The sequence below is a fragment of the Rhinolophus ferrumequinum genome, chromosome 16, assembly GCF_004115265.2.
Source record: "Rhinolophus ferrumequinum isolate MPI-CBG mRhiFer1 chromosome 16, mRhiFer1_v1.p, whole genome shotgun sequence".
Lineage (NCBI taxonomy): Eukaryota > Metazoa > Chordata > Mammalia > Chiroptera > Rhinolophidae > Rhinolophus > Rhinolophus ferrumequinum.
In genome coordinates this window covers 59,717,670-59,740,344 of record NC_046299.1, presented here as the reverse complement: position 1 = coordinate 59,740,344, position 22,675 = coordinate 59,717,670, and the positions used below count along the sequence as shown (strand labels likewise).

Genomic DNA, 22,675 nt, shown 5'->3' with positions numbered 1-22,675 from the left:
AAGATGGACTTTAGGTGTTAAACACACAGACATTGCATCAATTATAAATCAGGGAATAAAATAATTACCATACAAAAATTTTGTGTTTCTGTTTAAATCATAGGTTTTCAGAGGATTAGCAGGTAAAGAACATTAGCTGAAGACAGCAGAACCAACACAGCATTTAAGAAGACTTGGGATGTTGTGTGAGAGAGTACTATATCAAGGATGTGACATAGAGGCCACAAGTTACACAGGCGTGCTTTTTAATTTAAATAACTTGTGGCTTCTCAGTTTTAGTTATTTTGATCTCAGATTATCAGAATTAAAATATATCTGGAATGCCATTTACTTCAGTTTCTTCACTTTCCAGATAAAATTGGTTCTTCAAGAAAAAGTATTTGTTCAATGTCACACAAATAGAACCAGATTTGCTATCATGTCTCTCTGTTCCTAGCCTCCTAAGTGACTGAAATATTCCCACGAATAAAACCATGGAAACACTGACTTTCACCCAGGAAAATGAGCCTGCAAATCATCATACCCAGTTCAACTTGCAAAAGAAAGTATATATAATTTTTAGACCAATTAAATCTGACATAGAAATGATGCAGTTTATTGGTGCTTACAGATTTTATGAACATTGGTCCATAAAAAAATTGTTTGCCCCCTCTGTATCCACATTATTCCCTGGCTTAGTTCAGTATAATCAGATACTTTAAATTTAAGAGTAATCCTACATTGCCCACTATAAAACAGAAACAAAAAGATCCATTTTCTATGTTGACAAAGGGAAAAGACAGCTACAAGAAACTAAGTAAAATTAACAATCTATAGATTAATGATCTATAGAATATCCTAGTAAATAAAGTGCCTGTCTTGAAATTATTACACTTCCTCCATTAGTTTACCCACAGATATTTGTGAAAATAGCTTACAGAATATTTAATAGAGTGATGACTCCAGTTACTCTCCATAGATATTACCTGATAAAACTCCATTTTGCTGTTTCAGAAATGTTTTGGTTCAAAAGCTTTACACAAAACAAGTCCTCAACCAAGAAGGGGCATGTACTTCCCTCTCTGTGAGTTTCACCAGGGCCAACCTTCTACCCACTGCACGGGGTAAAGAAACTTTCAGATAGGGATTTTTGTACACAAGTTAAACCAGCAGTCAGAATTCCTTCTCAAAGAAGTAAGTTCTCTCTGGAGGTCTGTGGAAACAGTACTCAGTGGGAGTCAGAGGGACCGTGTTTCTCCTTGGATCTTCCATAAGCCCTGTTGCCTTGAGAAAGTCACTGATCTTCTGTGAGCCTCAGTTTCTTCATTTGTAAGAAGCAGGGTTGGAATGTGCTACCGACTGAGTATTGGTGTCCCTCTAAAATTTCATATGCTGAAACCTAATTCCCCCAGCATGATGGTTTGAAGGTGGTGCCTTTGGGAAGTGATCAGGTCATGAGGGTGGAGCCCTCATGAATGGGGTTAGTGCCCTTATAAAGGAAATCCTAGAGCCCTCCCAGAGAGAAGCCTGCTGTCCAAGAACCAGGACGTGGGCCCTCACCAGGCACTGAATCTGCTGGCACCGGGATCTTGGACCTCCCAGACTCCAGAGCTGTGAGAAATACATTTCTATTGTTTATATGCCATCCAACTCTACGGTATTCTGTTACAACTGCCTGCCTGAACGGACTCAGACAGAATGGTTCATCTCTAAGCAACTTCGTAAGTTTAGTTCTTATAATTCAGTTACTCACATAGCTATCCTTATTCCCACTTGTCTGGAGTTACTGCTATCTTTTAACTTTATAACTCTATTTATATGGCATTTAAAACAATCATCTTTGTATTAAATTGTCACTCATAATAAATTATTAGTTCTTTGAAATAATTTCAGTATAAGTATCTGTCACAATACCTAGAATCTGGCAGTAGTTTTAAAAGATGTTAAATGTCCACCATCTCTGCCTAATAATCCCCAGCACATGGCAGACTCTAAATAACTGTTTACTGATTTAAACTGAATTAAATTAAGTTATTGTTTGTATCTGGCGTTGAAGATATAACATCTGTCAGGCCTGGGCAAGTAATGAAGCACCTAAGAATCTTAAAAAACAAAAGCAATGATACCCATCTTCACTGCCCCAAGACCAACAAATCATTATCTCTGGGATGGACCTGAGTATGAGAAGGAGAGGAAGACAACCTTGTGAAATAAATACATAAACAGCTCTGCCTGCTATCGCCAAGGGCACCCATTTATTAAGCTGACTGAACAGCTGTCATCTGAGTTTATGACTAGAAAGGCAGGGAATGTTATTCATTTTATTTCTGCCACTTAAAATGCCTCCTTCCACTTCCCTACATTTCAAACCCATTTCCTAAAAGCTTTTACTGATCCTATCTAAATTAACAGTCATTCTTGTTTATAAGCTTCCTTGGTGAATACTTGTCTCAGGGAATTTTTCTTCCTCTGTTCATCGTGTTAATTTGAATATTTTCTTATTCTTCTATTAAATATAACCACCCTTAGAATAATAGCTTTCCTAGTTTTCTTGGTGTCAATTATAGCTTCTTGCTAACTGACTTTCACAGAGTGGAAACAGCATACTATGATTAAAATTTAAAAGAAGAGAGACTGCCAGTACCAGCACAGGATGGAACAGATACACTTTACCCCCTTTTCTCCTGCAAAGTGCAGGTAAAAACTCTGGACATTGTATATAAAACAAACATAAAACTCCGAAAGGTGGAGCCAAGAAAGACCCGCTAAGGACTTTGAAATCTGAGGAAAAACATGGTAGAGCATTCCTGGTTTTCTTTTTGCCTAATGTATCCTGGACTAGGTGACAAACAAGCCAGCACCCAGAAATGCTAATGGGTGCAGACAAAAACAAAAGCAAAACAGTCTCAAGTAAAACATGCACCCTGCCAAAGGTGCTACCAGGAAAGAGGTAGCCTAGTAGTACACAAAACTTGTATACAATAATTTGCTAAATAAACCCCATGGGAAAAACTGCAGCATCAGCCTCCATTAACATCAGAAAAGACCAGTTGGGAAGCCTCTGATTCCACCCTAGCCTGGCTCTAATACTGTCTTCTGTGGTTCTTAAGGTCTGTATAGGAAATATTCAAGACACATAAATGGAGAGAGCAAGGAACTTAAAGGAAAATAAGGTTTCTATACTTAGCAGACTACATAAAGATATATATATATATATATATATATATAGTTAAAATTTAAAAAAAAAGAGAGAGACCAGCCTTCAACATTCCCTGAGCAGACAAAACCTAGTGATATAAACAAAGCTCAATTTAGATTATTTTGCAAGACTAGCTGGATCATTTCTTGCTTATGCCTTTGGAAATCGTAAGTAAAACTTGAAATGTTTCCCAAGGTTGATAAGAGGTAAACACTATTCTAACATTATAACCAAACACTGTGAAGAACAGTCACTGCTTTCTCACTATATAAGCTGCTTTAACAACGTACCCTAGACTCATTCCATGTTTTGGTTTGAGCACTCCAGGTTTGTAACCCCTCTTTTTGATGTTTGCATAATAAACTTTTACTGATTACTACTTCGGTAATTCACTGGTTTTACTTTTGTTATTTCTGAACCTTTAACAATATATAATACCTAGACCAACTACAACATTTCCATAAAAAAAGGTACACTCCAAACACTATAGGTAAATCAAAATGGAATTCTAAAAGAGGTAGAGGGACCCATACAGAAAGGCAAAAGAGAAAACAGGAACAAAAAAGAGAGGAAACAAAAATAAATAAAATGGTAGACTTAAGCCGTAACATATCAATAATTACATTAAATATAAAGGGTGTATAGACACCAATTAAAGGACACGTTGGCAGAGTGAATAAAAAATCATGATCCAATTATATGCACGGTACATGAAATTCACTAATATATAAAAATATAGGTATTCTAAGTTAAATAGGGAACAGATATACCATACAAATAAATCAAAAGAAAGCAAGAGTAGCTATATTAATATCTGATAAAAGAATTCGGAGCAAATTACCAGGTACAAAGAGAGAACTTTTTAAATGATAAAAGGGTCACTATGCCAAGCAGACACAGCAATCCTAAATGTGTATGAGCTAAACTACAGAACTATACATGATGGGAAACAGAACTAAAAGAACAGCCAAATCCACAATTACAGTTGGAGACTCCAACACCCCTCTCTCAACAACTGATACAACAACAAGACAATAAAATCATCAATTACACAGAAAAAACTCAAGGACACCATCAACAATCAGAATTTAATCAACATTTATAGAGTATTCTATCTAACAGCAAACTACATAGTCTTTTCAAGAATCCACAGAACATTTACCAAAACAGACCATGGTTGAAGCCATAAAACAAACCACAACAAACTTAAAAGAACTGAAATGATACAGAATGTGTTCTTTGACTACAATGGAATCAAATTAAAAAATCAGTAACAGAAAGATAGGGAAATTTCCCAAAACTTGAATACTGAACAACATAATTCAAGGGACAAAGACTCCTCAAGGGAAATTAAAAAACCACAATCAAAAGAAAATACACAGTATCAAAAGTTGCAGGACACAGTTAAAGCAGGACACAGTTACAGAAAAGAGAAAAAAATCTCAAATCATTAAGCTAAGCTTCCACCTTAAGAAACTTGACAAAAGACCAAAATAACCCAAAAGTAAGTAGAAAGAAGAATACCATAAAGAGCAGGAATTACTGAAATTGAAAACAGAAAAACAGAGGTAATAAAATGAAACAAAAAGTTGGTTCTTTGAAATGGCCAATAAAATTGACAAACCACTAAAAATGACAAAGAAAAACAGATAATACAAATTACCAAAATCAGGAATTAAATGGGATATCAATACAGATCCTCCAGCCATTAACAAGATAGTAAGGGAATACTAGGAACAACTTTACAGTCATAAATTTGACAACTGAGAAGAAATGGACTAATTCCTGAAAACCACAAACTTGCAAAACTCATCCAAGATGAAAGAGATCATTTGTATAGGTCTACAACAATTTTAAAGCTTCCCAAAAAGAAACCTCCAGACCCAGATGGTTTCACTGGAGAATTCTACCAAACATTTAAAGAATTAACACCAATTCTACACAATCTCTTCTAGAAAGTAGAAGACAAAAGAACACATTCCAACTCATTTATGAGGTCAGAATTACCCTAACACAAAACCAATGATAGTACAAATACACACACACACACACACACACACACACACATTATCTTTCATGAATATAGATGTAAACAATCCTTAACAAGATACTACTGAATAGAATGCAGAAACATATGAAAGAAATATACAACATGAAAAAGTGGGGTTTATGTCAACAAGACAGATTCATTATTCAAAAATCAATCACTGCAATCAATATGCTGAAGTACAAAAATCACATATTTACATATATTAATATAGCAAAAGCATTTAACAAAATCCAACACACATTCATGATAAAAACACTCAGCAAACTAGGACTAGAGGGGAAGTTCTGCACCATGATAAAAAGCATCTCTCAAATGTCTACAGTCAACATTTACCAAATGGTGAAAAGACTGAATGTTGTCCCCCTTGTATCAGGAACAAGGCACGAATGCCCTTACCATTCTTATTCAACAAACTATGGGAAGTCCTCACCAGCAGCAGAATACAAGAAAAGGAAAAAAAAGACACGTAGATCAAAAAGTAAGAAAACTTCCTATTAGCAGATGGCATGACGGTCCACAGAGAAAATCCCAATCTGCAGAAAACCTCTCAGAACTAGTAAGTGAATTTAATAAATTCACAGGATAAAAGATCCATATACAAAAATCAATTGTATTTCTGAGTAGCAGCAATGAGAACATGGGAACTGAAATTTAAAATACAATGCCATATATAATCACTCAAAAAAAATCAAATGCTTAATAAACCTAAGAAAGCATATATAGAATTTGTATTCTGAAAACTAGAAAATGGTGATTAAGGAAATCAAAGAATACATAAATGAATGGAGAGATATACCTTATTCATTATGGATTGGAAGAATCAACATACTAAAGATGTTAATTTTCCCCAAACTGACATTTAAGTGTTAACACATTTCTTGCCAAAATCCTGTCAATTTCTTTTTTTTTAGATATAGACAAGCTTATTCAAAAATTATGTGGAAAGGCAAAGGAACCTGAAATATACTATAAACAATTTAGAAAAATAATAACGTAGAAGGAATCACTGTACCTCAATTTAGGATTTATTAAATGGCTACAACAATCAAGACAGTGTGGTACTGGTGCAGGGGTAGAAACACAGACCAATGGAACAGGGAACCCAGAAGTAGATGCACACAAATACCGTCAACTGATTTTTGACAAAGATGCAAAAGTAATTTAATAGAGAAAAGATAGTCTTTTCAACAAATGGTGCAAAGCAATTGGATATTCGCGGGAAAATAATGAACCTTGACCTAAACCTCGTATCTTACATAAAAACTAACTCAAAATGGATCATAGATTTAAACGTAAAACTATAAATATTTTAGGAGAAAACAAAATTTTCAGTGTCTTGGGCTTGGTGAAAAGTTTATATAACACAGAAAGCACAATCTAGAAAAGAAAAAGAAAATCGATAAATTGGACCTCATCGAAATTAAATCATTTTGCTCTCTGAAAGACTCTGAAGAGGATGAAAAGACAAGCTATTTGAGGGAAAATACTTGCAAACCATATTACCTGACAAAAGACTCAAATAGTGAGAACATATAAAGAACTGTCACAATGCAACAGTAGAAAAATAAACAATCTAATTAGAAAATGGAAAAGATATTTAGAGACATTTCAATGAAGATGGCAAATAAGCACACAAAAAGACATCCACATAATTAGCCATTTAGGGAAACAGAAATTAAAACCACAATCAACTATCACTACACATCTACCAGAGCAGCTAAAATACAAAACAATGAACACTAAATGCTGGTGAGGATGCAGAGAAACTCGATCACTCATGCAATGTTTATGAGAATCAAATGGCACCACTGCTTTGGTAAACAGCTTGGCAGTTTCCTTAAAAACAAAACATACAGTTATCACATGACCCAGAAATGGTACTACTGGGCATTTATCCCCGAGAAATAAAAATTTACATCTACACAAGACTCTCTTCAGAAATATCCATAGTAGCTTTACCTGTATAGCCCCAAACTGGAAACTACCGAAATGTCTCTGAACAGATGTGATTAAACAAATGGTGAACATCCATAACATGGAATCCTCTCAGCAATAAAAAAGGAACAAATTATTGACAGACAAAACTATTCGGATGGATCTCTCAAGTGTTACGCTGGGTGAAAAAAGCCAATCTCAAAAGCTCACATACTACTATATAATACCATTTATATAAAATTCTTGACAAAATTATAGATATGGCTGCCAGGGATTGGGAATTGTAGGCGAGGGAGGGAATGGTCGTGACTATTAAAAGGCAGACAAAAGGGAGAACTTTGTTGTGGTGCAATAAGTGTGCATCTAAAACATGCCGGTTGTGGCCGGCCCGGTGGCTCAGGCGGTTAGAGCTCCGTGCTCCCAATGCCGAAGGCTTCCGGTTCGATTCTCACATGGGCCAGTGGGCTCTCAACCACAAGGCTGCCGGTTTGACTTCTTGACTCCCTCAAGGGATGGTGGGCTCTGCCCCCTGCAACTAAGATTGAACACAGCACCTTGAGCTGAGCTGCCGCTGAGCAGCTCAGTTGGTTGGAGCGCGTCCTCTCAACCACAAGATGGCCGGTTGGACTCCCACAAGGGATGGTGGCCTGTGCCCCCTGCAACTAACAAGGGCAACTGGACCTGGAGCTGAGCTGAGCCCTTCACAACTAAGATTCAAAGGACAACAACTTGACTTGGAAAAAGCCCTGAAAATACACCCTGTTCCCAAGTAAAGTCCTGTGAGCCTGTAAGCATGCTACTGCATAGAACAACATGAGATTAAATCATGCACAAGAGGAAATAATGCAATCAAGAGACGCAGTAATCACAGGCTGTGGCTGTGTGAGGCTGCTGCTAGTGTAACACGGCATACTTTTTACAGCAAGCTATTTTATAAGTAGAAAGAGTACACTCTAAAATAACAAAAGTACAGTGTAGTAAATAAACCAGTACCATAGTTGTTTATTACCATTTTCAAGTGTGTACCCGCTATACTTTTATATGACCGGCAGTGCAGTACACCAGTAACACTGAGGGTTGCGTTGCTCCCTGACTGTATGATGGCTATGACGTCACTGGGCAATAGGAATTTTTCAGCTCCATTATAATCTTATGGGACCACCGGCCCTGTATGCAGTGGGTCATTGACTGGAAAGTCATTATGGCAGCACATGACTGCATTCATATGCATACCTACTGCTTTTGTGTTCTTATACACAACCCCTGTGGTTTCTCTGATAATGAGAAAGCATCTCATTATCAAAAGTCATCAGAAAATTTAAAGTGGACTCAAATGAGCAAAAGGTGCTTTCCTGGCCAGAGCTTAGAGATCTTCATGGGATCAATTAAGAAAGAATTAAGTCTTTGACATCTGGGGTGTATTTTCCAAGTATAGCACTTTTCAGTTCAGACTATCCATATAGCCCCATGCGTCTACAGCAACCATAGTGGACAGTGCAGCTCTGTGGGGAGGTCATTGGATTAGGTTTTAAACCTGAACTAAGGAGCAGGAATTGACTGACAAAAAATCCCCAGTAAATTCCTTCAGCTTTTAAACCATAGCTCCATTCACTCATTCAGTGAACTCTGACTAGTTTTTTCTATATTTCAATCCCAGGCTAAGGACTTGATACTCGATCAAAGACATTGCCTGATTCTTAGTTTATGATACTCATGGGCAGACAGCAAAGGGTAAGTGAGAGATGATGGGACAGTGGGACCCTGTTTCTGGGTCAGAGGATGGTCGCGACATGCCTTCCAAGTATGGGGGACTCGACTTTCCAGCTCTTCCATCTGTCTTCAAACTGCCATGCCTTTGCTGGCAGCCCTCAGTTGAGGAGCTAGTGCATTCCCTCTCTTACTGCTGGAACAGATTCATTCATCTGGGAACTTTCTCTTTCTTTCTTTTTTCAAGCTGTCTTTTTGCACAAGCTCAGATCTCACACCCATTCTTTACATCTTACAGATCCTAGGTCTTCTAAGTTTCTAAGTTAGGATTTTCCTTCCCAGTTCTTTTTTTGCAGAAACATCTCCAGTTGAAATGGAATCACGGGGAGCCAGTGCATTCTGTTCTTAGTTCCACTGCTCAGGCTGGCTCTGACTTCCGGTGTCTCAACTTGCCTGGTCTCGAGGTTTAGTCAGTCCTATCATATTTTATAGCTATTTCAGTTGTTTTTTTACTACTGAAAGGAATAAATAATAATCTTTCTTCTTATTCTTTAGTTTATAGGGATGAGAATGTCCTTAACGTGTTCTTCTTCTCTCCCCAAGAAAATATGACCCTACCAGTATAGTCAGCATTTCAGATAATTTTCCTCTGGATTACTCTAATGTTCATTATGGTTTTATTACTCTTTATTGTTTCACTTTTTATTTTAAATACTTAACAGATTTCTAGGAAGTTGCAAAATGGTATACAGAAAGAACCCTTGTATCTTTCACCCACTATCCTATAGTGGTTATATAAATATAATTATATAGCACAAAATCAAAACCAGGAAATTGACATTAAGTGTATTCATAGTTCTATGCCATTTTATCACTTATGTAGATTCATGTAACAACCAGCATATTTTATTTATTTTTTATTTTTTTAAAGATTTTACTGGGGAAGGGGAACAGGACTTTATTCGGGAACAGTGTGTATTATTTTCAGGGCTTTTTCCAAGTCAAGTTGTTGTCCTTTCAATCTTAGTTGTGGAGGGCACAGCTCAGCTCCAGGTCCAGTTGCCGTTGTTAGTTGCAGGGGGCACAGGCCACCATCATTTGTGGGAGTCCAACCGGCCATCTTGTGGTTGAGAGGACGCGCTCCAACCAACTGAGCCATCCGGGAGCTCAGTGGCAGCTCAGCTCAAGGTGCTGTGTTCAATCTTAGTTCGCGAACTTAATTGTCAGACCTCGAAGATTAGTCTTCATTCCTGTTGCCTGGCTCTTGTAATAACCTTCCCTACCTTCATTCTGAGCTCACTGGGATTTAATTCATTACTGCTGGATCCCTGTGCTAGGCACACACAAAGAAATGAGACACAGGCCCTGTCTCAAGAGACTCAGTTTCTTCTCTCACATTACTTTTCCTGCAGCAAAATATGGTTAAGCCTGCTCTCTGCCAGAACCTCCTGGCTACAGAATTAAGTGAAAGTTCTCAGTCTAAAGTCTGAGTCTCCATAATGTGATCCATGTATAACCCTCCAAATTTCTCTTCTCTCACAATATTCTCATGTAATCATTACTTTTACCATCACCAATAACAAACATGACAAAATACAGTAAGTGGTTTAAAAATACAGAGCTAACAATGAAATGTTAGTTTTAATAGAAGAAAATTCATCTGGTTGGTAAAATTTTATTTAATCCATGCCAGGTATATTCCTTCTGAGAGATAACAAGTAGTCCCATGACCAGAACTGACCTCATAAACGATCTCACAGAATACCAAGGTTATATTGAGACCATGATAACATGAAACAAAACAAGACCACTTCATAGTTTTGTCTACGTACAGAATAAAAGAAGGTCACTGAACCAGTCACAAAATATCCCACACTTTGCCACTTTCTGATAGCATCTAATCTGAGCAAACCCCTGCTTCTTTAGACCCTCCCCCAATCACGCAAGAAAAGCTCAAATCCTGTACAGGGTTCTTTCTGACACACCTTTTTGAGACAGTCCCTCATGTTGTGTCTTCTCTCTGGCCACAAGTAATCCACCCAACCTGTTTCACAAGTGTATTCCTCGGGGACTCTGGCTAAATGTCATTCACGCTTCACTGCTCTGAATGATGACGACAGCTCTATTTGTTCAGAAATTTTAGGACTGGGTGAGAGAAATGGTATTATTTTCTGCTGTAACAGGAATATTAATGTAACTTTTTAAAGGAACCCTCAGAGCAGACTACTAAAAAGACATTCTCTAGGGGAAAGAAAAAACACTTTAGTTACACTTGACATTTAAGAGACATAATTTTTAAAACATCTGTAGAAATGTTTTTGTAATTACCTAAGAAAAAGAAAAATTAGATGTTCCAGCAAATAAGGCCTAATAACTTCTCACTCTGCTGACACAGACTAAAAGGGAAACATCTTTTGTTACCTCTTTTATTACCTCTCAGGGAAAAAAATTATTTTCTTCTGAATGTCTAGCTTGATCACGATCCTTCTTGGAAAGCTAACAGGATCATCCATTTCTCAGTGACTGCTGTCTAACATAAATCTTAAGAGTAAAACCTCTCTACGTCCTGCCTACACTCTCAATGTACGAGTCAGTAATTTAAACTGTACATTAGAATACACAAATGAAATGGATCCTGGTAGTAGAAAACTGCGGTGCTGTCCTTTGTTTTCCAGTTGCACTGCAGAAAAACTTTGCTTCTTTCAATGGTTTCAAAAATGCCTTCTATAGTTCTAGTATTTGGTATTGGAGGACACAGATTTAGATACCCTTAAATGTATGCCCAGATAAATAAATTGCTATAATATCCATATGTAATTTGTTCCTAGCCTTGAAAAGCAATTCTATCCCTCAGTTACTAGTTTCAGATGTACCTATGAAAGTCACAGTACTTATTGTTCATAAAAAAATCAGTGTAAAAGACACATATAACAGAATTCTTAGCGTGTTGTCATAAATACATGCATGCTAGAATGTAATGCCTCAGCAACACAGATGGCTCCTGTCAGCTTAGCTTATTGAAACACAGGCTGTATTCAATGGTCAATGTCTAATATTGACTAAATATTAAACAATTTAAAAATAATTGCATGACCACATCATAAATATTACTTGTTTAAATAAAGTGTATGTATATTTCACTTAAAATGCTTCTAGTGGCATACTTTAAATAGAAGTAATAGTGAATATAAATAAGTAAAAGACCTAGGCAAAGAGATAAATTCCTTAATTCCCTTTGGAAATACATATGAGCAGGAATAGTAGTGTAACATCTCTCCAATTGGGAGAAAATGGCACATCTGACTTTAAAATCAGGACATTACTCTCACATAAAAATTAACCAATAATGTTGCCCACTTCCAAATAAGGAAGGCATATGGTATAAAAGAAAAAGGACTCAGGAGAAAGTACTCTTAGGACAAATCTTTGGGTTACACTGTTCCTTGCATTTAACATTTCATCTTATCTCCTAGGCAGGAAAAAAAAAGGAGGAACAGGAGAGAGGGATGGGAGAAAGGGAGGGGAGGAGGAGAGGGGAAGGGGGAAGAGGGGAAGGAGAAGGAGAAAACAAGGAAGGAGAAGGCGGAAGAAGAGTTCTTTGCTACTACATATATCAGCTGCTAAGTAAACTCCTCCCTTTGGAAATTATAAACAGTTGATATGGTTTTTGTGATATGTCTGAAATAAAATTTTCTGATTTTACATTTTCTACTTTATAGATAGTTATAATAGGAACATACTTGACTATGGTGTTTTGAAATATATGCCTCATCCAATAACTCTGAGGCATGAGAACCTAATTCTAAGCACAAAGGACTGGTGACCATGTTGACCTCATTTCAGTTGTTGAATTTATATAAATTATATGCATATCTATTAAATACACTATAAAATGGATTACTCTTTGCTTCAGTATTAGAAAGAAATGCCAAAAGAGCATTTTAAAATTTATATAAAATCAACTTTCCTTACCTCTTTGTTGTATGTAATAGTTAGTTCTTAAAATGAGAGAAAACTTGTATCAGATCAAATTATGCATATTCTGAGTTTTAAATGGCAGGCAGTTTTCCCACTAATAGTGGTATCTCAGTGTTTATTCCTATACTCACTTTTCGGAGTAATTCAGGCTGGACAATTATGTGACATGACAGGTGGATCCTTTGGGTCCATCTTGTAATCACTTCTTTAAGATTCAAGGGGATAAACAATCAGAGATTTGATGGTGTGAGTCTAGAATTGTTTTTTTTCCTGATATTTTGGCTTCCTTAGTTAATTTCAGATGTTTAAACAAATGCTCTGTAAAAAGTGTGTATCATGAAAATTTAGAATTTGCTTTATGTACAAAATAACTATCCAAATCTTTACCCCACTATGCCATTCCTTTCCCAAGCAGAAGATAGCCTCGCATACCCTTAGGTAACGGGTGCTTCATATTGGTTCTCAATACTAGATACAAAGTTCTGAAACACAAACTACACTTAAAAATGTCCTGTAAAATCCCTACAGCATGTCTTAGGCAGCTCCCTGTAGGAGCACACACCTTTGTCATACCCTAAAGTAACAGTACCCAGCAGGTGGTTTATTATTTTTCCCTTACTAGTGTTCAATTTCACAAATAACACCCAATCTAAACCCATAACAGTGTTTATCTTTATTAGTAAAGCTCCAACACCTAAAGTACCTAGAACATGAAAGCCAAATGTTACTACAGGCAGAAAGACACTCCCAGAATTCAAAGGATCAAAATATATAATGAATATATACAAGCTGAGTTTGGATATATGCTAAAAAGAGCCTAATTAAATGGTTCCTGGGCCAGGAAGAGAAAGGTCAGAATTTGTAAACTAAGAAAACATCACAAAACAGAAGAATTATAACTAAAATAGTTGGGCGTAGCCTCTCAGTACCACCTAAAGTGACGGTATAGGGATCAAGGGGGAGCCATTCTGGCTGAGATGTTACCTGTCCTGTCAGGGCAGCAGGTGTTTCTCTTTTGTGAGGTAAATATCTTAGGCTCTTATAACCTGCTGACATCAAACACTTGAATCAGACAACCTAACACCATGGCCACCAAGCAATTTTCTGATTATAACTTAGCTGGTGGTAGTATAAACTGTATAAATCTTTCAGGAAAAATAAATGTGGTAATGTATTTCAAGAACCTTACAAAAAACCATCCCTAAGGGAATTCACTTCCATTTTTTATTAAAAGTAATGCATTCCCTTCAATGTTGATTTAGATAAATAAATAAATAAATGTCCAACTACCACCACCATAGCAAGTTAACACAGCTTGTACAACACAATTCCATCTAGACAGAGATGATAAGTCAGACCTGTACAAACACATATACAGATATCACCAAAAAGTCTGGAAGACCATATTCGAAATGTTAATAATAGTTGTCAGTGGTTAGTATGGTTTGAGTAATTTAAAATTTTCTTAAAATGTTTTGCTTTTTTATTTTGTATTTGCTATAGAATGAATACATTGTTACCTCTCAATAAAAAGACACAAGGAAAAAGAAAGCCACTTTAGTGTGTTTTCTTAAGCACATACTTGGCTTTATGTCATTCATAGAGTCTCCTTAGTATTCTGTTTTTTTTTCATTTCCTTAAGAGGTGTTAAATTTTATTATTCTTTCTACTGAGAAAATTACTTATGCAATCTACTATGTCTACAGATTTATTCATACCAACACTGGATTGAACCTAACTTGGTTGCGGAGCATTTTTCTTTTACACTCATACTGAAACTATGCCTTTCCAATTCATAAATACTTTTCTCCCCGGAATTTTAAATACTACAGCTCTGTTCAATGGACTATCACAACGGACTGCGGACTGCTAAAATCTCTCCCACATAGCATAAATGTGGGCAGCTGGTTTTCTCTCAGGGCAGTAAGTCCTTATCATGAACTCTCACTGAGATCAAGCCTCTGTCCTCACTTCCCAAAGCTGTGGCCCAGCTCTCTCTGTTCCTCCTACTCACCTTACCTCCTGTGGCCATTCCAAAGGGAGGCAACCAAGATGTCACCTACCAGTTAGAAAACCTGGCTTCTGGCATAAGACTGCTGTATACAAGCTGCCTAAGTGCTCTCACAAGTCACTTCTTAGTCTTAGCTTCTTCACATGCAGGGAAAAAGTCAGCTTGGTACCATTTAGGCACCATTGAGGGTCCTGGAAGTATCCTGAGGGCTGGGACTGTATGTATCTTGTTCATGTTTACACTCTCAGATTAGCACAGTGCCTGGAATAGAGCAGGCACACAATTAAATTATCTGTAAATGAGTAAGTGATTACCTACTTTTCTTCCTTTCCCCATGTTCTACTACCTATTTTATCCTCTTATTTCCTGTTGGCTCTCTACTTTTAAAAAATGTATCTGTAGCAATTAGGTATTACCAAAATTATTTCAGATAAATTTATGAAAACTTATGTTGGGCTCAACACATTCAAATTTCCATGGCTCTGTTGCTATTGTTGACCTATCATTCTTCTTCTGGCAGGTCCTGACTGAGATGACTGTATTATTTTTTTTCATATTTCTTTCCATGTCCTAAATGGCTGCTGACAAATATTATACGTAGCATCCTTCTCCTTCACCATCCTTCTATCACAAGTGGATTTCTTCCTCCAATTCCAGGAAATGTTCAGAGAAAATGCTTACACGGGTCTCACAAGTCGCTAAGGTAGATTCTACAGTTCTCAACAGAGTGTCAAGAATGGCATTTAAATGCCCCAAGTTACTACAGGAAATAGGGAAGAACAAGTACTCAGACTGTAACTTTCTGAGATTGTAACTCAGATTGTAATCTTCCCAAAGGCTTAGCCAGATCAAAAAAACTTTACTTATACTAAACTTCAGGATTTTTACTATAACATGCTTTGATTCCCCAAATCACCACCTAACAAACTAGATGTTGCCAAAGAAGAGTACCACTGCATCTTTCCATCCCCAACATCTTGTTTAAATATGTTGGGTTACTGCTAAAATAAAAGAACATGTAGGGGTGGCCGGATGGCTCCACTGGTTGGAGGTGAGCTCTTAAAAACAAGGTTGCCGCTTCAATTCCCACATGGGATGGTGGGCCGTGCCCCCTGCAACTAAGATTGAAACCCGCGACTGGGCTTGGAGCTGAGCTGCGCTCTCCACAACTAGACTGAGGGACAACGACTTGGAGCTGATGGGCCCTGGAGAAACACACTGTTCCCCAATATTCCCCAATAAAAACTTTTTTAAAAAAAAGAACATGTAGAGTCAAGTCTAACTTTTTAAAAAAAGAAAATCTTTGTTATTATAGTAAATAGTTTCCAAAATAATTTATTTTAAATGAATCCAACAAAGTCTGAAGAATGTAAAAATCAGAGAATAAACCTGATATTTAATGTTAATATTTAATAATTAACATTTAAATAAATATATGTAACTATATCTTTAAATAAATACGACTTAATAAAACTACTTTTCCAGTAATTCCTGGATAAAATTTTGAATTCTACCTTCAAATGAACTTTAACACTCATTTCAACTCTTTCCCTAAGCACACATCTGTGTTCCAGCCAGTCTTGTACTTACTATTGCCCAACTGTATCTTCTTTGTCCTTATTCCTGTTGTTTTTTTTGCCAAGCATATTTCCCCCACTTCAATCTGCAAAGCCTCTCTCAATCCTACATGGCTCCTCAAGGTGCTGTTGCGGGTAGGAGCCTTAGACTAACAGCAATCTGAAGTTAATAGTACTATTTTACAACTGATTAATTATGGAAACTTTAATATGCTATTTAATCACCCTGGCTTTTGTTACCTTATCTATAAAGCCAAGTGATTCCTACAGTAAAAGATAACAAGAAAACCTAAAGTCTGGGTTTGTCTGGAGTGCTAGGCTGAAAATCTGACCTTTACTTTACCCAAGACCATAGTAAAACTAACTCAGGAATATATTCCGGAACGTCTTGGAGTGTTTTGCACCATTTACTTTTGGTGAGCAGGCTACTAATAGCCAGTTTCCAGAACAGTGAAATTGAGAAAGCCAGACACAGTATAAAGACTCCCAGGAGGATGGCAAAATGGCACTTCTCACACTTAATAAAATCATCAATCTACTTAGTAACCTGTCAGAAGGCACAAACATCCCTGTGACGAAACTGGAGAAACCTGGAAAGTTCAAACTTCCAGCTAGAAGAAAGAGGTATAGTCTTTCATTTTGCAATTGTTTCCAAACAGGTAAGTTTCCACATCTTTTGACGTCAAAGAAATATCACATCATCTCTGTCTACTGCCATCTTTTGCTTTCTATGATACAATCACCATCGTCACCTTTTTCACCAAGCACCTTGATTCTTCCAGCTAGACTTTCCCAATCTTTTGAACCTTATAGAACTTTCTACACTTCAACTATACCACATCACCAGTTCCTTTAATAAGCACTTATTAATGGAGTAATCCGTATTTATCTGTGTATTTCCTTCCCCAATTTTCCACTTTTACTTCAAAAGCCAAAAACTGAGATGGGAGAGGCTCACCAAACTTCTGCTGAATAAATTGTTAGCATCGTATTTACATAGAGCACACACAAATTACTTATTACATAAAAATAAGTTAGTGTTTTTTAAAATTTAGAGGCCTATACCTAAGTTTTAAAAACTGGATTGCTGATTACCTTGACCATTAGAGTTCCCTGTTCATTTGTGTTACTGGATTCCACTGCTAACATAAGGCAAAAGAAGAGCCAAGGCTGGCTTATTAGGCATTCTCTTAACAAGCAATGCCTATTACTGGGTACTACACAATAGGACAACGATGACTGATAGCCATAGAATGATTCTCTGGCTCAGGCACATCCTGAACTGAGTTCAGAAAAACTCAAGATTAAATTATGGTCAGTGTATTTTAGCACTGAGTATGTTTTAAGATGTAACATTTTTGGAAAACAACAAAGAAGCCTTGACTAGATGGTTACTTTCTACTGTTGAGCATAAACCATTCCCTCACTATGCCCACAACAAAACCTTTACTGTGTATATCCTAATGCATTGATACTTCCTAACAGCCTTAACATTCATTTGAGTAATTATAATAGAACATAATGGAAGAGTTTCAACACAAAAAAAGTATGCTGTATCATATATTTTCAAAGATAGTTATGTTGCTAAAGAGGGGAGACTATTATATTTTGGACTTCTGTTTCTTTTAGGATATGGGGAAGTAATACTCTCACAAACACATACAATGGAAGGAGACTAGATATGCAAAACAAAATGTGTTACAGTGTGCAGAAAGGAAAAGCTATTAAATGCACATTCATTTATTTAAGACACACAAGGGAAGCTTTAGAAAGCACATAAACACCTAAGAGACAAGAAAAAACAACTTACTTAAAAAAAAAATTAACAGCCATGACAGATTCAAAATTATTAGAGATTAGAGAAAAAAGGGTGGAACAAAACCTCAAAATAGTAAATGACAAAAGAAGGGGTTAAGGGCATATGCTACTCACATGAATTCTTCTCCAAGGTGTTTGGGTATATTTATCGGCATACGTACATTTTCCTTCTTTAGATTTTTGGTGGCAGTTACATCGAGTTGCCTGAACAAAAAGACAAATTTTTACACTGGTGTAATTCTTCATACACCCATATATATACAAAGTGATTAGGGTCTCTCTTAGAGCGTAAAAACGAACCTGACAAAAAAGGGCAAACATCAAGGTCTATTAGATAGTCTCTCATTTTATTCAGAGATTGGGTTCTACAGTCAGCCAGAAAGACTAAAATTTTGAATAGCCAAAATTACCTTTGGCAATCTCTTATATTATTCATAAAACACGTTACCTATGATTTTATGCACATAAATCATACAGTACTATGTATATGGATGTAGAATATATACAGCAATATACAGCATTTAAAGAATACAACTGCAAAATTTTAAGTATTTCTCTAAACTTTCATGGTACTACAGTCACTGCAGCACAGTGTCTTAAATTCACTTTTGATGGTGCTTCACTGGATATTAAATATCACCAATGCACAAGTTAAGACTGTCCCTTCACACATTCAGTGCTTTTGAGCTTCCTTAATGATGTACTGACTTCATTGGACTGGACTATTCTGAATGATCTCTGCTCTTTGATAAGATCCATCTGAGCATCTCAGTTCACAAATGAATTCTCTACATGATTCCACTCAAAGAATCTTTATTTAGTCATTTATACAACACAAAGTGATGTACCTACTCTGTAAGCTTTTGTCTCTCAAATAAATATAATTAAAAAAGAAAAGACTGATCATGAGAATTTCTCCTTAGTGTGAAGTTGGAATATGACCATATTATTTGTTCAACAACCCCAATGGAGATAAATACACTTTCTTGTAGGGAAACCTATATAACAAATTACTGATTATTGCATCAAGTTAAAATTATGTTTCCACTTCAGAAATATTTATCAGTATTCAAAATTTATATTAATTGCAACTAGATCGTTCCAATTTCCACAGACAAAATAAAATCTAATTAGAACCAAAAATCTCTGTGTACTGACCTAGTTCCCATTCCTAAGAAATGGGACAGTCATTAAAATAAAATTCAATAAATATTGACCCTTGAACAATGTGGGGTTTAGGTGCACCACAACTCCCTGTACAACTGAAAACCTGCGTATAATTTCTGACTCCCCAAAAACTTAACTAATAGCCTACTGCTGACCAGAAGCCTTAATAATACTGATAACATAAACAGTCGATTAACACATATTCTGTATGTCATACGTATTATATACTGTGTTCTTACAATAAAGTAAGCTAGAGAAAAAATGCTATTAAGAAAATCGTAAGGAAGAGAAAATGCAGTTAATAACACTATGCATTTATTTTAAAAGATTGGCGTATAAGTGGACCCACATAGTTCAAACCCATGTTGTTCAAGGGTCAGCTTAGAATCTCTTGAAATTCACTATAATACAACTTTTAACATACAAGGGAGGTATGTAGAGAAAAGATAATATACAACATTTATCTTAATGCAAGCACAGTACTTATACTATCTTGACTACTGCAATTCCGGAAATGATTTCCTTTCTGTGCCCATCATATGAAGAGTAAGATTTGGCAAATATTTGAATTTTTCATAATTTGGAAAACATACTTTTTAGTGATATACTTTTGACTTCCAACACAGATTTTCCTTGGCCTGTTTGAATTTTTATGCCATTATGTTCTTGCCACCCTGGCTTTTTATATTATTACAAACTAAATTATAATTAACTTCAAGACACAGCACATGTTGTTTTCATATGGGACCAACATTTGAAATTGTAACAATTAAAAAATTATAAGGATTCTGCTCTCAGCAATCCCGCAACATCATCCATGGGGAACAAACATTTTCTCAGAGTAGCCTTTACTGTAACAGACAGCTGTACAGATACCTAAGTCTGATACCCAGTTTCATTCTGTTCTCAGAGAGGTAAAACGCCCTGTTTTCAACTCACCAGTACTCATTCTTTAAATACACGTGAAGGAAAGAGATTTACCCTTTATTACTAAAAGGAATGTAAACTGGTGAATTTCAAAACCCCAAACAGAGACCACTGAAAATGGATGGACAAAGATTTTCTTTTCATCTTGAATATTTACTATTTAAACTGAATGTTAAATCACATACTTTACAATATATATGATCTAAAAATAATACAATAGTGCAACTCTGAAAGCCAAAAATAAAGTCAAATTTAAATTCTGGCTACACTTTAATAAAAAATACATATTTCCCAGTTTAAAAAGCCTCCATTTTACATCCTACATTATACTTACAAGCTGATGTTCTAATAGCTGTATTTTTTCATCTTTTTTCTTTATTTCCTCTTTAAGTTGTTTTATTTCATTTAATAAATCTTCATTCTGAAACATCAAAAAAATTTTTTTAACATGAAATATTTAACTGTATTTAAAATACCCTAATGAGAAATGTTAAGTCAATGATGAAGATTGACCAATGAATGGTTTGCTCATGTACAGGAAAAACCCTTCTGAAATATGCCACCTATTAAAACTTTTTAAAAAACCTAATTTGGTCTTCTTTGAATTTATAGTCTAATGGAGTCTGACATGCAAACAATGAGCAATAACAGCAGCAACAGTTAACATTCATCAAGTACTTCTCAGGTGCCAATATGTAAGCATTTGATCCTGACTACAACCCTCAGGTAGGTATTATTATCCCCATTTTACAGGCAAGGAAACTGGGACATAGGCCATACAGTAAAATAAATATATTACATATAGAACAGTAAGCCCAGCTAGATTTCAAGGGGTGTATAAGAGTGCCTGTGATTGAAAATGAAGCGTACAACAAGCAGATGGAACCCGTAATTAAAGAGTTGTTTCATGGCTGGTTCAGAAATCAGCAGAAAGACAAATGTGCCTGAAGGGTAACAAGGGAGATGTTTTTCCATGAACCACTTTCCTGAGAAGAACTGCCTCTGTCAACTTAATGTGTAAGAAATTCCTAATAGTATTAAATGGACACCTATTGTCAAGTTAAACGGGAATCTGGTTACATTTCTAAGTGTAAAGTATCATTACTCTATATTAGCACATTCTGTTTACTACTATTCAACTATCCAGAAATACATACTGAGGAAGAAGTGCAAGCAAGGAAATTAGAATATATATGTGAATGATACATCATCTTTCAAGACAGAAAAATATGTAAGCAATAATTATAATGTGTTGTTACTGAGCAAAGTATGCCAACTCCTTCAGATATGTTGGAACCAAAAATAATTGTCTCTTTAACAAAAGATCAGAAACAGACATTTTACAAAGGCTTAACATATCGAATAAACATCACAAACAATCGGGAAGACAATATTTTTCTAATGCTATTATGTATAATGCAATTGGGAAAGACTATTATATATAAAAATTATTTCCGATTGAATTTAAAGAGTTTAGGAATTTTAAACATTCATACATCAAGACCCAAAAACGACAAGACTGTGGATCATGAAATACCTTTTTAGGCTATGTGGCAAATGTTATTAAGAAATGACGAATATATTTAATTACAGAAAATTTTAGGGTGGCTGGAGGGCTCAGTTGGTTAGAACACAAGCTCTGAACAACAGGGTTGCGGTTCGAGTCCCACATGGGATGGTGGGCTGCGCCCCCTGCAGCTAAAGATTGAAAATGGCAACTGGACTTGAAGCTGAGCTGCGCCCTCCACAACTAGATTGAAGGACAACGACTTGGAGCTGATGGGCCCGGAGGAACACACTGTTCCCCAATATTCCCAAATAAAGTTTATTTAAAAAAAATTTAAAGCATCTATACAATTAACATTAAAGTCAAAAGCTGGTAAAAACCTAAGCAAACATGACAAAAGATTTATATCTCAAATATATTAAGAGCCTGTTCAAACATATAAGATCATTATTTCTAGGCCCGAAAAGACAGCCAGTTCTCACAAACATATATGTAATTGGAAAAATGGTCTATTTGACTTGTTGGAGAAATATAAATTAAAGTATTATTTTAGCAGTATTAAAATTGGGGGAGAAATACTCAGTGTGATTAACAAGACTTCCAAAAAAAAAATCCTACATTATCAGACATCACAGTTGATCTTCCTGGACAAACATATGGCTGGTTATAAGAGTCATAAAAATACTTGCAGTCTTTGATTCAGTTATCCCACTCCCAGGAAATCTATGCCAAAGAAATGATCCTAAATATGAAAAAACCTATTACAAGATATTATCTAAAAGTTTACAAATTTACAATCGTCCTAGAAGGGAACAATTGA

The 22,675-nt window shown here is 36.0% G+C and overlaps 1 protein-coding gene across 1 annotated transcript in view; it reads right to left on the bottom strand.

Moving 5' to 3' along the window:
• The window catches only part of CCSER2 (coiled-coil serine rich protein 2), a 164,532-nt gene that overhangs the window by 13,394 nt on the left and 128,463 nt on the right, over positions 1-22,675 (bottom strand). Inside the window, exons 8-9 of the mRNA XM_033131432.1 lie at positions 20,683-20,769; positions 18,369-18,458 (exon numbers count right to left, since the gene is read on the bottom strand). Of these exons, the coding sequence (XP_032987323.1) occupies positions 18,369-18,458; positions 20,683-20,769 (177 nt within the window). The remainder of the gene's footprint in view (positions 1-18,368; positions 18,459-20,682; positions 20,770-22,675) is intronic.